General features: G+C 39.9%; 1 protein-coding gene across 1 annotated transcript; it reads left to right on the top strand.

The window, feature by feature from the left end:
* Positions 1–1,437: 1,437 nt before the first annotated feature.
* Positions 1,438–14,482, top strand: CPB2 (carboxypeptidase B2). The gene is made up of 11 exons (XM_005420764.1): positions 1,438–1,544; positions 4,886–4,961; positions 6,847–6,971; positions 7,063–7,171; positions 7,700–7,801; positions 8,329–8,433; positions 10,965–11,081; positions 11,537–11,627; positions 12,800–13,002; positions 14,034–14,118; positions 14,242–14,482. The coding sequence occupies exons 1-11, from the start codon at positions 1,468–1,470 to the stop codon at positions 14,424–14,426; spliced, it is 1,275 nt and encodes a 424-aa protein (XP_005420821.1). The 5' UTR covers positions 1,438–1,467; the 3' UTR covers positions 14,427–14,482.
* Positions 14,483–15,585: the final 1,103 nt, after the last annotated feature.

Raw genomic sequence — 15,585 nt, 5'->3', positions numbered from 1 at the left:
TAAAAATCAACTCTTCTGGCAGAGTGTTGCCCTTGCTGGGAATGGCCTCTGTACCTGGCCAGAACTTCCTGTTTGTTTGAACAACATCTAAAAAGATAAAATAAGAACTAAAAAGTCTAGGTAAGGCATCAGTGATTTCACTTCCCATGAGCCTTTCTTTGCCTTTCCTCTTGGTGTCTGGTTTGTGCTCAATTCCAGTTTGGGGATTTTCAGTGTTGATGCATTTTCACAGAGACATTATCCCCAGTGTACCCACTGGGGAGTGTGATTCACCTCTGTTGACTTCAGTCACCTATAACTCAGCTGTCTGGCTTCTTAAGACAGGGCTGCCCTTCTAAAACAATCAAAACAACAACAACAAAAAAATCAAATCCAGGACTGTGTTTGACTTCCAAAGGCCTGGCTGCCTGCTTGGGTGGAGAATCGGCTCTGATCCAGACCACTCCAGAGCTGTTCTAGAGGATGTTCATGGATGCAATCCAGTTTGCATTACCTAAGATTAGCTCCAGGGCTTGTTCCCAGGCATTTTTTACCCAGAGTATAGCTATAACTCCAAGCTACACCTAGAGCATCAAATAATTTCGTTCCCCCATTCACATCCAGGTCTTGGCTCCCTAGTGTCCCTATTACAAACATATTGATTCACTCCTCAGTCCTCTTCTGGAATGAATTCCCTCTGGAAGAGGACTTGAACCATGATAATTAGCTGTATCTTATCCAAGTTTGGATTTGCTGTTCAAGCATGGAACAAAGGTGGAGATCATCTATTCTGGACATACCAAATTCACACAGCTTTTCAGCCTGTCCTGTACGGATACCTGTGGATAGAGATATGAGGGGCAAATCTTGGGGCCATGCAAAAATTAATAATAACGAGATGAAGAGTCACTTGTACTTTTTCTTGAAAAGTAACCCTTATGACATCCATAAGGAAAATACATGGATGTCAAAGCACCAAAAAAACATGTCTCACTTGCTCCTTGTTTTCTCTGCTAGCAAATGCCAGGAAAAGGAGGTTTCTTGTTCAGAATTTTTCTGTTTGGACTTAACCTAATTCCCACTGCTTTGAAACAGATTCATGCTTGGCTGTGATGCCTTATAAGAGAGATGGATTCACAGCACGCTGCTGGACCTCCACAATTAGAGGATCACAAAAGCTTTGTGCTTGCTGTTCTTTCTTATGTCTGTAGTTTGTAGCTGCAATAGAATAAAAGGCTGAAATGACAAAGTGATTTGTCAATATGAAAATGTTCAAAATGTATTTTATCCTCTCGTACATGGACAACATCAATATGAGCAGGACCTCCCCAGAGAGCTCTGTCATATTGACTTAGCCACCGGGAGCTTGGGGTTGAAGTGAGAAGCAATATTAAATTTTAACTACTCTTTAAATAACATTTTAAAAATCAATAATGTGGGTCCTGAACCCTTGTCTTTCCTATTGCATTTGGTTTTGTTGTGAATGCCATGAAGATGAAGCTTTACCTGTTCTTTTTTACCTTCTTTATCTTAGCTCCAGAAAAGCATGCCTTCACTATTCCAAGGTAAAGATCTACTGATGCTGCTGGGTGTTCTAGTGTGTGGTGGGTGGGACAGGGAAAGTATTGATGAAAAATAATTCTGAGTTGCATGAGAAAACATTTGTCAAAGGCTGACATATATTTATTGCCCTTGTAATTGGATACGTGGTTCAATTTAACATAAAGATGGTGGGGGAAATGAAATTATTTTAAGTCTTCTTTGCATCCATAAATCCTGTGTTTTTAATCATATTAAGACTACTCTTTTTGGTCTAAGTGCAAATCAATTCTGTTCATTCAGTACTTTTGAATGCCAATAAAGGGCATTTGGAAACTTAATGGGAAAAATAATTTGCTTCATTTGCCTTAAAACAAGATCTTAAATGAATTACTTCTTGAGGTAGAAAGAGAAACCATTTCAGAAAGTGCTAACAATCTGTTTTCTTTCCAAAGCAGCTTTTATGATGGTTTTTCCAGGCATAAATCATTTTTGAATAACCATTTGGTATTTGTACAATGTTTCAGAAGCAGCTTTATTGCTACCTATTGATAAACTTCAGAAATGCCCTGAAACCAAATGCTTTCTTAAAACATGAGAACATATGTCAGAGATGAAGACAGGCAAAGTGCTTTTATTTTCTGCATGTACCACTGGTTTAAAACCTGAAATGTTTTAATAAGTAGAACTAAGAGGATAAGGTCCTCATGTGGTGATTTTAAGCAAAGCTGAACAACCTAGGATTAAATACAACCTGCTTCCAGAACTAAAATATCTACACAAATAAAATGTGAATTATTTCTCGTATCCCTTCTGTGATTTTGCACCACTCTGCAGACCTGTGAGAGGTGAACACCATTGAGTTTATGCCTTAAAAAGAGGATCTTTCCTCTCCTTTTGTGTTGCAATAATATTTTGTTGTGGATTGCAATGGAGGTGGGAGGGTTAAAGTAGGGGGGAAACAAATATGGGTTTAGGTGAATTCAGTGGAACAATATTGCTCTGTGGTACTTGAAGATTTATTTACTTCATGTTTAAATAGAACACTGAATATCTGACTCTTAAAGAAGAATATGTTGTTTCCCACTGCAAAGCAGGAGCCTAATCCTCCCAGCCCCAGTTATGAAAATGGCTAAAAGAATGAGATTCATCTGACTGGACGGAATTTTTACACAGCTTTGTGTAGGAACAAGTGCCCTTCACCTTTCTGTACAGGTAGTGGGGAAAAATATGTGTATTTAGAAGGCAATTCATTTCAGGTTAGCACACACCTGAAATTAATTACCTTCTAAACACACATATTTAAAATTAGCTCACATCTAAATTAGCTCAGGTTAACTCAACCCCTAAAGTGCCTGTTGCTTTATTAAGATAGTGCCTAGCTGAGATGAAGATATATCAAACCCATCTAAGATTAACTGAAATGTAACTTACTCACTTACAGGGTAAGATCTGAGTAAGGTAGTGTGAGGATAGTAGCTGGACTTCTACCAAGAGGTAAAAGGGAAAGGAAAAAGATATGGGAAACAGGGACAGAGCCCAGTGGGTCTCTGGCAGAACACTGGAAGAAGGAATGAGAAGGCTCTTTTCAAGAACAAACTGAAAGCAATCAGGGAAGGGGGCATGAGAACACAAAGAAAAGAGGTCCAGCTGTACAGGGGCAGCAGGCAGGACAAGGAAACTGGGGGTAGAGGGCACATTCTGAGCTTGGTATAAGGGTAATAATTAAAGCTTTTGTCTGGGTGTTTTCTACAAAGAATGGGAAAGAAGACAGATGAAGGAGGGTACAATGCTGAATCAAAGCAGGGGAACTGAGAAGGGCAACTACAGTTTTGGCAGTTAATACTTGCCACTCTGAAGTGCAGGGGCAGAATTTTGATCAGATTTTCAGCATATTCAGGTCTTATCACAGGAGCTAGGGAGGAATTGTAACACCTGTTCAGTACTTACCACACTCAGATGAAATATTTGTGCAACAAACGGTGGGGTACAAGTACACATCAGCTTCCCCATTATGGTGCTCTCAGGATATGGGAATAATGCAATGAAACCAGATGCAGCAGGCTTTTTCTAGGCTCCTGTGTGAAAAGACTCCCTCAGCTATGAGAAGACATTCGTTTTTAAAGTAGCCTCAAACACACACTTCAGAGTGCACTAAAGAAATAGGCAAGCTGCCCACCTTGCCTATCCCTGATTGTTTTTTGATGTTCTGTCAAATGATGGTGGAGGCAAAAATAAGGTTGTCATGTTGTTGGTTCTGCATGAGAAACAACAGTGATTGCTTGGAGCCTGGCTAGAAGTAAAGATGAATCACCTGGTTGCCAGATGCTGTCAGGTTTCTGCTTGAAATCAGTCACAGCAACAAGCTGTGACAATCATGTTATGCTGCTTGAAAACCCTAGTTTTGAGAGCCCTGACTGTTTTCTTTTCAGGACAGTCTTTGCAGACAGGGCTGGCAGGGACTTTGATTGTGCCTGGTTTATACAGTGCCACCAGTTCCACGTGATTAGATGTGGCTCAGAGCCACCCCAGCCCAGGAAATGGAAAGAGGGGTCTGACATTCCCCTGAGTCTCCTTCTTCTACACACACAAATTACTTTAATTATCTATCCAGTGCAATTTCTAAACTACATGACTTGCAGGACACTGATGATCAGGACTCCGTGCAGAATGCTGGTTTTTTTTCTTTCCAGAAAGTGAATTTCACTTCTGTCATTGACAGTGGCATCAGGCATGGAGTAGCTGGGAAGCACCATGTCATGTACAGCATGTCCAGACCATGGTTTTCAAATAGAAAGGGAATACAAGTTACTGGGCAAAGATGGGGAGGACAGTGGTGCAGACCATTTGAAAAAATACCAGCAGAGGGACACAAATGAGGAGACTAGAAAAACTTCAATGAAGTAGGAGTGCACATCTACAAAACATCATGTTTGGCTTTTGCCAAACCTGTGAGGGCTTTTGGCAGACTGGGAGGGCTGATGTCTCTGCTGAATGGTGGCTGAGAAACTCAGAGGACAACAGGAGAGCCATTTTCCTGTTCTCAGCTAGTTTTCAACTGCTGCTGCTGCACTGTGGGTTAGCTGGGGCTTGTGGCTGTGGTGCTGGTGCCAGCTCCCAGAAACAACCTCAGTGTTCAGCAGTAAATATTGGCTACCAAAGCCCTGCACCATCTCTTTCATGGATTTTACTGATTGGTAGAAGCAGAAGCTGGAACCAGATTCAGCATCTTCACTACCGGAGTGTCTTTGGGTTCATGGCACCCAAGCCAGGGAAGATGAGAGAGGCCAAGCCTGCTTCTTCCCTTTTGCATGAACTGGAGCTGTTCCAAGAACCTGTGCATTACCTAAATACCCTTGTTTTTCAGGGATGAAGTTTTGTGGGCTCTTCCACAAACTGATGAACAAGTTGAAGCTCTTCAGGATTTACTGAACACCACTGAGGTAAACAGATTATTCTGTCTCTCTGAGCTCCAGGCCAAATTTCCCCCTAAGTGCCCTAATACTGCTTCTCCCTCACAAGAAAGATCTAGCCTACTTCCATTAATTTGTTCTAATTCATCAGCTCAGGAAATGCTTGGTTTTAATCTCCTACTACCTTCTGATTTACATGTGTTTACATAATGTTTCAGTAATTAATTATATAGGAGCTCATATTTCTCCAATTGATTTTGTGTATTAAGGCACTGCAAAACTGGGAAAACACCAACACACAGTAAGTAGAAATACATTTGCTAGGGAACCTCAGCTCTTTTGACAAGTGTGATCATGACCTTTGTATGGCTTGCACACCTCTGAAGACCAGGACTGGATTTTTGTGGTATTTTTTTAAAGGTAGCATCTAGAAGATAAAAATATCTTAAATAATATTTTTGTATTATTATTACTTCTATCTTTCATTAGGTAAAGGAGTATTTAATTAAACTGAGACATCTCTTTTCTCATTCAATCACACACTCCCAGTTTGAAGTCAACACTGCAACAAAGGTGTAACCATTTCTTCAATCAACATAATTTACAGGATGATTGAGAATGGGTTTCATATGACTAAGAGATTTTAAAGGTGTCCATGCCCAGTCTTTCTCTGTCTTTCTTGGCTCCTATTTATTTTATGCCCACCCCAAAATCCTTCTGCCATCCCTACTAGCATCTTCTAATCCTTCCCTGAAGTTCTCAGAAATGTTTAGATAACCTTGCTCTTTTCCACCTTCACAAGTCAAGTCACATATACATCTGTTTTTCTGTACCAATATAAACCTCCGCTCCTCCATCTTTTATTTACTACTGTGATTCTTCACTTTCTTGTACAAGGAGCCCCAAGAAGTCAGGAAGGAAAAGTGCAATACATTCAATGCAGAGAGGGCTTGTGGTGTTTTCTCCCAAGTCATTTATGGGAATATGCAAACCAAATATTTCTCATGAGTTATAAACCAGAAAATTTGTTTCCATTACTATAAATTGAGGAAGATATATAAAAAAAAAACAGAATGGGGAAGAGGAAGGGTAGACACAAACAGTACCTCCCAACCAATTTTAATGATTACGATTTATTGTTCAAACAATATTCCTTGTGCAACTGAACCATAAAGGAAAAAAATAAACCCTATTGTCTGGTGGCTTCATGCTGTGTGATGCCCTAAAAATGCATCCAGAAATTATGCTGAGTTTTTTCACACTTTAAATTTATGCCTAACTTACTGCTAACTGTCACACCCAGATCTTTCTGTATTATTGGTTCTGAAGTTTCAGTCTTTTATTGAATATGCTGGCTTCTGATTTTATTATTGTAAAACATTTAATTTTACAAAGAACAATCTCATTTTCTTACTTTTCTCCAATTTCTAATCTCTGTATTGCTTCTTCAACTTGACTTATATTCAAACCCCTTCTGGCACTTATTTCCTCCCTGATCAAAGTCATCAGAGAATACAATAACTACAAAGACTGGTCTGATCTTCATTAATTCTCCAAATACCCTCAGGGAAAATAACTCTCAGCAGACTTGAAAACATGTAATATAATAACCAGCTAAATACATCTATTATACTAGAAATACTATCTCAGAAAATGTTATGTTCTTGCCTTTGTTCTTGATTTATGAATTTCTGTGCAGAAGTCATTATAAACCTTTCTTAAATACACACATTTCACTTCCAGAAGTAGCAGAATGCCATATATCACAAGGAACATTAAACTGCTTGTTACAAGGAGTCTCTTAAATTGAAAACATATGCTTTGATTGTTTTCAAAATGCTTATTAAATGTTAGTAAGGATATTTTTTCTTTCCTAGGTAAAAAAAAAAATAAAATGTTTTTGGAAACTTTGTAGGTCATTCTCTGGCAACCTGTTGTGGTTGAAAACATCCAGAAGGACAGAGAAGTCCATTTCTATGTCAGGGCATCCAGCATAAATAGCATAAAAGCTCAGTTAAGGCAACTGACCATCCAACACAAGTATGTATTTTTTATTTGTTGTCATGAATGATTCTGTAAAGTTGTTTGTCATTTATTTAACAGGAGGTTGTGCTCTTCCTTTGTTATTCAGAGTCTTGATGGGAGATGTTCAAGGAATTATTGAAAAGCAGACTGTCAATGACACAGTCAATGCTCGCGGATCTTCCTCATACTACGAAAACTACCATTCAATGAAAGAAGTAAGCTGTTCTTGTTGTGAACATCTGTAGATGCAAAGGGTGAAATTTGTCTCATGGTTGAGAATGGATATAAAAGGAAAGAAATCATCAGCAGTTAATAATTACCATTGTATTGCACAACAAGAGTTCTATTTATTGTAATGCCTTCATAGAGATAGAAAGAAGCACCAGACAAAATCTCTCATATGTGTATTGCCTCAAACTTTCACTCAAAGGCAGTAAATAGAGAAGAAAAATGAAGTCACAAAACAAACATATAAATATTTAAAACATGAAATCAATAACAATTTAAACAAACAGAACTAAACAGGAATTTCAGAGCTACATTCAGACTGTGTTGTGACTGCATCTTACTGTTGGTTTTAACAAAAATTAGAGTCAGGCATATGGTAGATGGGTTGAATTATTAGTTTTTCTTTCCCATCAGATAAAAATTTTGGGAGGTAGAATGAATTTAAGTCTAGACTACTTTCAGGGATGAAGCAAAACAATAAAGAGAAGATCCACTTACTAACTTCACCCTTGCAGATATATCGTTGGATGGAGGCAGTAGTGGAAGTCCATTCTGATCTCCTCCAGAAAATATATATTGGATCATCCTATGAAAAGCGACCTCTTTATGTTCTGAAGGTACACCTGTGACTTACTGCAAAAACTTTCCAAGTACTACTGTAAGCAAATAGTGGGGTTTTAGGACAGGACATTTCCTTAAATCTATATCTACATTCTTAATTTTTGTGATTTTCAAAGTCCTAAGTTGTTTTAATAAGATGCGTAACTGTTGCAAACGCATTTGACCAGATTAGGTTCCTTTCTGGGTCACAAGGAAGTTACCACATCTAGGCCATCATGCAGAGGCATGAAATACTGGATACCGTCCTCTGTTGATGTTGAAGCCAATCTAGTTTGTTGCCCTGCACAGCTGATGGCAGACTCACCTGACCTCAGCTCTTGCTGAGGTCTTGGTGCCTGTGTTGGGATTTTGCCAGCAGCCTGAATGGCTCTGACTGTACGCAAATGTACCCTGGCCCAGGGTCAGTCTGAGCTCTCCTTGCAAGATAGATGCTTCTTCTTCCATCTTGGTTACAGTTTCACTTCTGCTTTTAAGTGGTACCCTTTCCAGTGGTGACATTTGAATGCAATGTCTCTTTTGTCAGATTTCCAAAAGCAAGGAAAAATCAAAAAATGCCATATGGATTGACTGTGGTATCCATGCTAGAGAATGGATTTCTCCTGCTTTTTGCCTGTGGTTCATAGGTCATGTGAGTACATAATCACATCTGATTACTGTTTTCAAAGGAAAGCAAAAAATCTTGATGCCATTTACCTTTGTCCAATTGCATTCTAGGATCCATAAAGCCTTAATCCATTTACTCCAACACATGATATTTATGTTTAAGCTGCAAGCATAGCAGTGTGTGTGTGTGTGTGTGTGTGTGTGTGTGTGCGTGCCAGTAGATAAGGGTATGTGTGTGAGAGAGAAACAGAAAGTCATTGGGAGTATAAGCAAAGGAGCTCAAATGTATCATCAAGCAAGAAAGAAACCTCAAAGTATGTGCAGCAAATTCAGCAGAGACATTTATTGTTTGAGCGGTCAGGGATGGAGAGGGCATACCAGGAAAAGCATGTGTTTGGTAATCTGCTAGGGCCATGTCTGAGCGGCCATGTGGATTGCAGGAGTGCTCTTGGCTCTAAGTCACGCAGCACGTGGTGACTTGTGTCCATAGTACTGCAACTGGTACTGCCTGGAGCAGTCAGAAGACACACAGGGTGAGCTCAAGCTGTCCTACAACCCTTGGTTCTGCTCTACATGCCATCCTAGAGCAATAGGTACCCTATGCTTGCCTGTTCCAGACATGACACAGCTCCACACCAGCAATCCACTGGCTGTGATGCATCACCTACTCCTGTGTCTGCTCCTACTGCTCCTCCTGACTCCATGTTTTTCATTTGTGCTCCTGCTTTTTTTCTGTATCTGCAGAGAATAAGGTCAAATAAGCCACCTTCTTCTTCAGGTACTATCCCTGCTAGTGACACCCTCATGTCAGACCTCCAGAAGATGACCAACAACATCCAGCTGTAGTACCAGTTCATGGAAACTAGAAAATCACTGATGGGTTGAGCCTGTAGATTAAACACTGATGGTACTGGCTTAGACCAACCAGTCTTGATGTGTGGCCACAGACAAATAGCCACATCTATCTTTAGTATATTTATTATCTCCACTGCTCAGGAGAGGGAACAAAGGTGCACCAAAAGAAAAAACATCCACAGTTTACAAGTGGATTTCAAAATACATTGCCTTGGTCTTTTTGAGTGTAAGGCATCTCTACTCAACTCCTTATGCTGAGCTGACCCAGTCCCTGATATGGACCAGGAAAAGGCTCCTGAGGCCTTTCTGGCCCAGACAAGGTTGCCCATTTTGCTCAGTTAATGTTCTGAGGTATTATTTATTATTACTTTTTCACAAAAGCAAAGTTCACAGTAAAAATAAACTAGATGACACTGAGACTTCACTGTCACCAGTACTGTAGTCAGAGGAACAACATAGATGAGTCCTTGAAACATGAATTATGATTTCGCCATGATGGAGCTAAATAATGTGGATGATAATGATAACAATAAGAACAATAAAAATGTAATATATTTATTCATTTTTATCAATCACAACTATAAAATCTCAATGCCTAAGATATTTGAAAGGATATTGCAGGAGCTAGGGACAAATACAGCTGAATGTACCTTGTGACCCACTGATAATCCCAGCTTGCAAGGTTCCACTGGATATAAATGCATTTGCCCTTTTCATGCTGCTCCAAATAATTACCAGCTGTGCTGTCATTTTGCCAGCGACATGTCCCTGCAGCATTTTTCAGAGGTAACAAGCTGAACATTTAGGTTCTCCATTCCTTTGATCTAATTTACATGGTTTAAATTCAAATTTTGTTTCTGTATCTCTTCATGAAGCAATGTTTTAAAATCTGACATTAATACACATCTGCACACAAGCACTAAAATCATCAGCTCTCCCTAGCAAATCCTAGGCATTCTTTATAATAGGTCCACTTTTTATAATTTAATTTTGTCGTTAAGATTGTAGAAAGATTGACATTTCTCATTTAGTCAAAGGAGGCCCATTGCCTGAGGATAACTAGGAAGGATTTAAAATGAAAAAAGGTGATCTAAGTAAGGCATGAAGAAAAAACAAGGATGATGACGGACTTAGTCTATTCTATTAGTAACAAACCCACTCATCTAGATTAAAATTTATTTCTTTGTCATGGACCAACAACCAGATTCAGTATCACTAAAGCCTTCAAAATAAGCTGTGAGGCAAAATTAGCAATGTACATCATACTGACTCTTGTCACATAGTTGCATTAAACTCACAATGCAACCAGAATAAATAATGTTATGTATGGCAGCCATTTGAAATATTACTTGTTATTTTGGAGCTTGCTATATTTTGGGCAGGAGGGAAGGTTTCTATTACTTACACAGGCAGCAAAAGCTCAAACCTTCCTATTAATAGGCTTCATTTCTGTCTCATGACCACCCACTAACACTAAAGAACTGCAGTGTCTCTGACTGACTGTATCAATTTTTCCCGGTGGCACTTCTGAGCAGAGAGCTACTTTGCTATTTAACCATTATATGATGAGCCTTATCAGACTCAGGTAGACTGCTCTGATAATTGCACAATTATTTTACACATGCCACCAGGTACCTTTGCAGGAAGGTAAGAAAAATAACAATTACAAATGCTTTAATATATTTCCCCTGTGCTTTATAGGCAATCCATGTGCGTGAGAGAGATCGGACCATGACAACACTTCTGGAGCACTTCGATTTCTACGTCATGCCTGTGATAAATGTGGATGGCTATGAGTACACGTGGAGCCACCCCTCTGTATGTAGATCTTTTCTGAAAGGTTGTTCAAGGTACAGATTTGCTATTTATGGGAATTATCATTGAGCATGGTTAGGGCATAGTATCATCCTGAAACTGCACACCCGAAACTCTTATTCTGTGCTTGGAATTTCTGCATCTTTCCCCACTGAAAGTTGGATTTGTGCTCATAAACTCATATACCTGGCCAAATGGTGTGTCTTCTGCCCTCCTTCCACAGTCCAAATTCCACTGAAATCAGAATGTGATCACTTCTGATCCTACCCAACTGGGTGATTTCCCTTTATCACCCAGCCTTGCTGGCAAGCAGACTGGTTTTAGAATCTTCCTTGGTCTTCACTAGCACAGGACCATAGAGGCACACGTGGGAAGTCACATTTAACTAATCAGTGAGGTGGTGCATTGACTTTTCCAGCATTTTTCCCTGAACATGGCTGGTGTGTCCCTTTCCACAGAATCGGCTGTGGAGGAAAAGCCGCTCCTCGCATGGTAACAGCAAGTGCATCGGTACTGACATGAACAGGAATTTTGATGCACACTGGTGTGGTAGGACATAATTTTCTTCCTATTGTAACCCTGCCTCACTTTTGGCCATTACAATTTTTGATTTTGAAAACATTTTCATCTACTGTTCCATGAAGCTAGTACAAAGATAAATGCAGCTGAATATCTATTATGAACTGGTGACAACTTTGCCAGCTTTAGATAATTCTTTCTGGGACTCAGGATTTTTAATCCCTGGAATTACCTCTTCCCAGCACAAGAAAGCCCCCTGCTTTGCACCATGACACACCTTGGGGAGGCTGTTGGTGGGAAGAAAGGAAAAGGGAAGAGGTAGCCCTTGTCATGTCACCCAAGGCCTGTTGCACTATCCATCTGCTCCACTGTGGTGTACAAACTGATCAGCTCAGTCATACTTCCAAAATGCCTAGTTGACCACGATTTTTTGGCCCTTTGTGATTCTTATGAAGACTATATAATGTTTAATTACTGTGGGCACTTTAGTACGTGACAAGTTTTTTTAGTCTGCAGAATAGCTGCCTTAAAATGTTACCCTATAGATCAGATCTGACTTCACTCAGGGCTGACACTAAAGTCCTATAATGGATTTCAGTGATTGTAGGCCATTGCTAAACCATCCATGGCTGTTATATCAAGAAAAATACACATTTTTCCCCTAAAGATCCTGAGTGCTTCCAGAAAGTTATTTGGTCTTATTCTGAAGACAGAAGTGGTGAATCCTATTTGTCTTCTTGATAATTTGTTTTGGCATCAATTTTTCTTAAAAATTTTCATTTTGATTTGTTTCTTCACCTTCCCATTGGGAGTTTGTTTTCCCACAAGATTAAATAATCATGTAGAATTGCCTTTTTCCTGTAGTACTTCTAGATTTTAAGATGTGATCTCACAATCATGTGATCATTTTAAATGAAGCATATTCATCCTCTCCTCTAAGACTTCTTATCCAGTCATTGAATACTTTTTTACATCTCCTTGATTGTTTGTAAGAGCACAATAGGTGAGAAGTCCTGGAAGGCTTGCAGAGATATCTACAGGCATGCGAGTTCTTTTCATAGCATGGTGGAATCCATGATTTCTTGTGTATTAGCGCCATACTCTGCTCTTTCATTTCATACTCTTGCATTGTTCATGAAAAGAAATGCAGAAGGGAAGAAGTAAAGGAGTAAAACTGTGCACTTTTTTTTTTGTGGTTAAAGGTCCAGGAGCATCTCACTTTGAATGCCAGGAGATATACTGTGGACCCTACCCAGAGTCTGAGCCTGAAGTGAAAGCAGTGGCTCGCTTTGTCAGAGACCACAAGGACACCATTAAAGCCTATATCACCATGCACTCCTACTCCCAGTTGGTGCTGTTTCCATATTCTTACACTATGAACAAAAGCAAGGACCATGAGGAGCTGGTAAGTCTTCCTACCTCCTGAAGTTTCACACTTATTCCAGACCTATTCATCCAGCTTGGTCAGTCTTGTAATGAGGGAGTCACTGTGCTGTGAGGATCAAGAATTAGGAAATGACATTTTTCTTGATGTTCTTAACAAATGTAAAAAGTCTGGGCTGGTTTAGTAGTGTGCAAGTCAGCAAGCTGCTTCTGAAGGCTACAGAAAAATGAAAATATTTATTCCAGATTGATTATACATCAACAACACCTAAGATGTTGAAGCTGATGCTAGAAGACCAGAGTCCTGTTGTTCTGGACATCTTGAAAAGATATATATGTACAAATTCTTCATTATGTTTTATGGTTTATATAAACTCTGAAATTAATTGGGTGTGTGACTCTCAAAAACACCCTTTACATACCTAAGCAATGAGGTATTCTGGTGGACACATGCTACTTTTATTAAGGCTTTTGTTTAAGGGATACTTATATAAAATTGTCTTAGTGGTAGGATGAAAAACATATCCTGCATATGTAGAATTTACTTTCTTGAGCCACCAAATGACACAGCACAAACTCCCACTGAAAACGGTGGAGTTCAAAACAGAACAGTTATTCTCTCCCCGTAAAGCAGAGAGAGATGCACTGGTTCTGGGCATTTCAGTCTTCTTCATGGCTTAACAGTAGGGTTCTCTAAATTAAAATATTTTCCTGCCATATTTGTCAATATTACTTAAATAGAGAGCAACTTAAGTACTGTGGCAGAAAAGAAAAAATATGAGATGAATGAGAACAAATGGTTTGACAGCAGTTTACTGCCAAAAGTGGGGATAAGGTCCCATCTATACTTTTTATCTGTCTACAGCAGAAATGCAATCTGTAGCATGGGCATATGCTGAAAACTTTTACCACATTCAGTGGACTTTCTAGAACTTTTTATATGATTATTTAAGTAGTGTGAAATCCTGAGCACACTGTAAGTAAATTCTAACTGTGTACATTTTATCTATTGTCACAAAGCCTTAAAGGTAATAATGTTTTGTTTAATTTCAGGAAAGTCTGGCACAGAAAGTAGCTAAAGCTATTAAGAGGACAACTTGGAAAACTTACAGATCTGGTGCTGGTGCACAAACAATCTGTAAGTATGACTTTATGGCAATGAAAGGCATGACAATATATCCCTGCTAGGATCAGAAGACAGCTTTTGAACAGAAAAAGTTCTGCTTTCAGGCAATTTTTCTGTTTTCCCTTCCTCACACAGATTTAGCTCCTGGAGGATCTGACGACTGGGCTTATGATCTTGGCATTAAATATTCTTTTACCTTTGAGCTTCGTGACACAGGAACTTACGGATTTTTGCTTCCTCCTCGAGAAATCAAGCCAACTTGCTTAGAGGCCCTTTCTGCTGTCAAAGAGATAGCTCAACATGTTCTACAAAATTTGTGATGTTGAATATAATTTATTATAGCATGACTGCACTTAGTTACTTACAAAAATGCAATAAAAAAAAAAGCTTGCTCCCTTATTAAAATTCTGTGTACATAGGCAAAACCCCAGAATGACTGCACCCCTTGTATTTTAGAACACATCAGGTTTTTTCAGCCATACTTATATACCTATCTCTAGAATAGTAGCTCACTGCACCACAAGTATAATACAGAGTAGTGTAAGGAGGAAAAGGCAGACATGTCCCACTAGATGGTGGGAATTCCAGGTGAAAGGGTCTCTGACTGATACAGGGCACACTGGGCAGATTCCATCCATAGAAGAGATTGCCCCATTTAGGTCATTTGCGTTATTACAGGATTTGGTTACAAGAGAACAGCCCCACTCGCCATGTTCCCTGTGTGACAGGAAGGTCACAGCAAGGTGGGGACACACAAGTGGCCAAACCTCTGAGTGGCAGTGCCCAGAGGCTGCTCCACTACAGCCAGCCCAGTCCATTCACCCTGCAGCCAAGCACTGGCCTGAAGAGTCTGTAAAGTGATTTTAAACCAAAACTGGGCAGGTTTAGATTAAGAAAGGTTTTTTTACAGGAAGGTTGGCGTGGTACTGGCACAGGTTGCCCAGAGAGGTGGTGGATGCCCCATCCCTGGAAACATTTATGGACAGGTTGCACAGGGCTCTGAGCAACCTGTTCTAGTTGAAGATCAAGGAAACACAGATTCATTGAGGTTGGAAGAGACCTTTGAGATCACTGAGTGTGAGCTACAATCCAACACCACTCTGTCAATTAGACCAGGGCACTGAGTGTGCAGTACACTCATGTACATACAATATAATACATGTACAGTATTAAACACCTCCTGCTACAGTGATTCCATCACCTCCCTAGGCATGCATTCCAATGTTTAATCATCCTTTCTGTGAAGAATTTTATTCCTCATGTACAACTTGAACCTCCATTGGTGCAGCTTAATAGCATGTCTTCTCGTCCTGTTACTTGGTACCCGGGAGAAGACCTGGCTAAAACTCCTTTCAGGCGGTTGCAGGGAGCGATCAGGCCACACCCGAGTCCCCTCCAGGCTGAAGACGCCGTGCTCACTCACAGCCTCCTGAAGTTCTGCCCCAGCGCCCCCGCCCGCCCATTGCCCTACCCCGAGGG

This window comes from Geospiza fortis, unplaced genomic scaffold (genome assembly GCF_000277835.1).
Source record: "Geospiza fortis unplaced genomic scaffold, GeoFor_1.0 scaffold194, whole genome shotgun sequence".
Taxonomy (NCBI): Eukaryota; Metazoa; Chordata; class Aves; order Passeriformes; family Thraupidae; genus Geospiza; species Geospiza fortis.
This window is presented reverse-complemented; position numbering and strand designations above follow the sequence as displayed.

Excerpts from the sequence above, each read along its gene's own strand:
- CPB2 (XM_005420764.1), top strand. The coding sequence starts at position 1,468 with ATGAAGATGAAGCTTTACCTGTTCTTTTTTACCTTCTTTATCTTAGCT. Across the intron at positions 1,545-4,885 it reads CATGCCTTCACTATTCCAAG|GGATGAAGTTTTGTGGGCTC; the intron begins GTAAAGATCTAC and ends CTTGTTTTTCAG. Across the intron at positions 7,172-7,699 it reads ACTACCATTCAATGAAAGAA|ATATATCGTTGGATGGAGGC; the intron begins GTAAGCTGTTCT and ends TCACCCTTGCAG.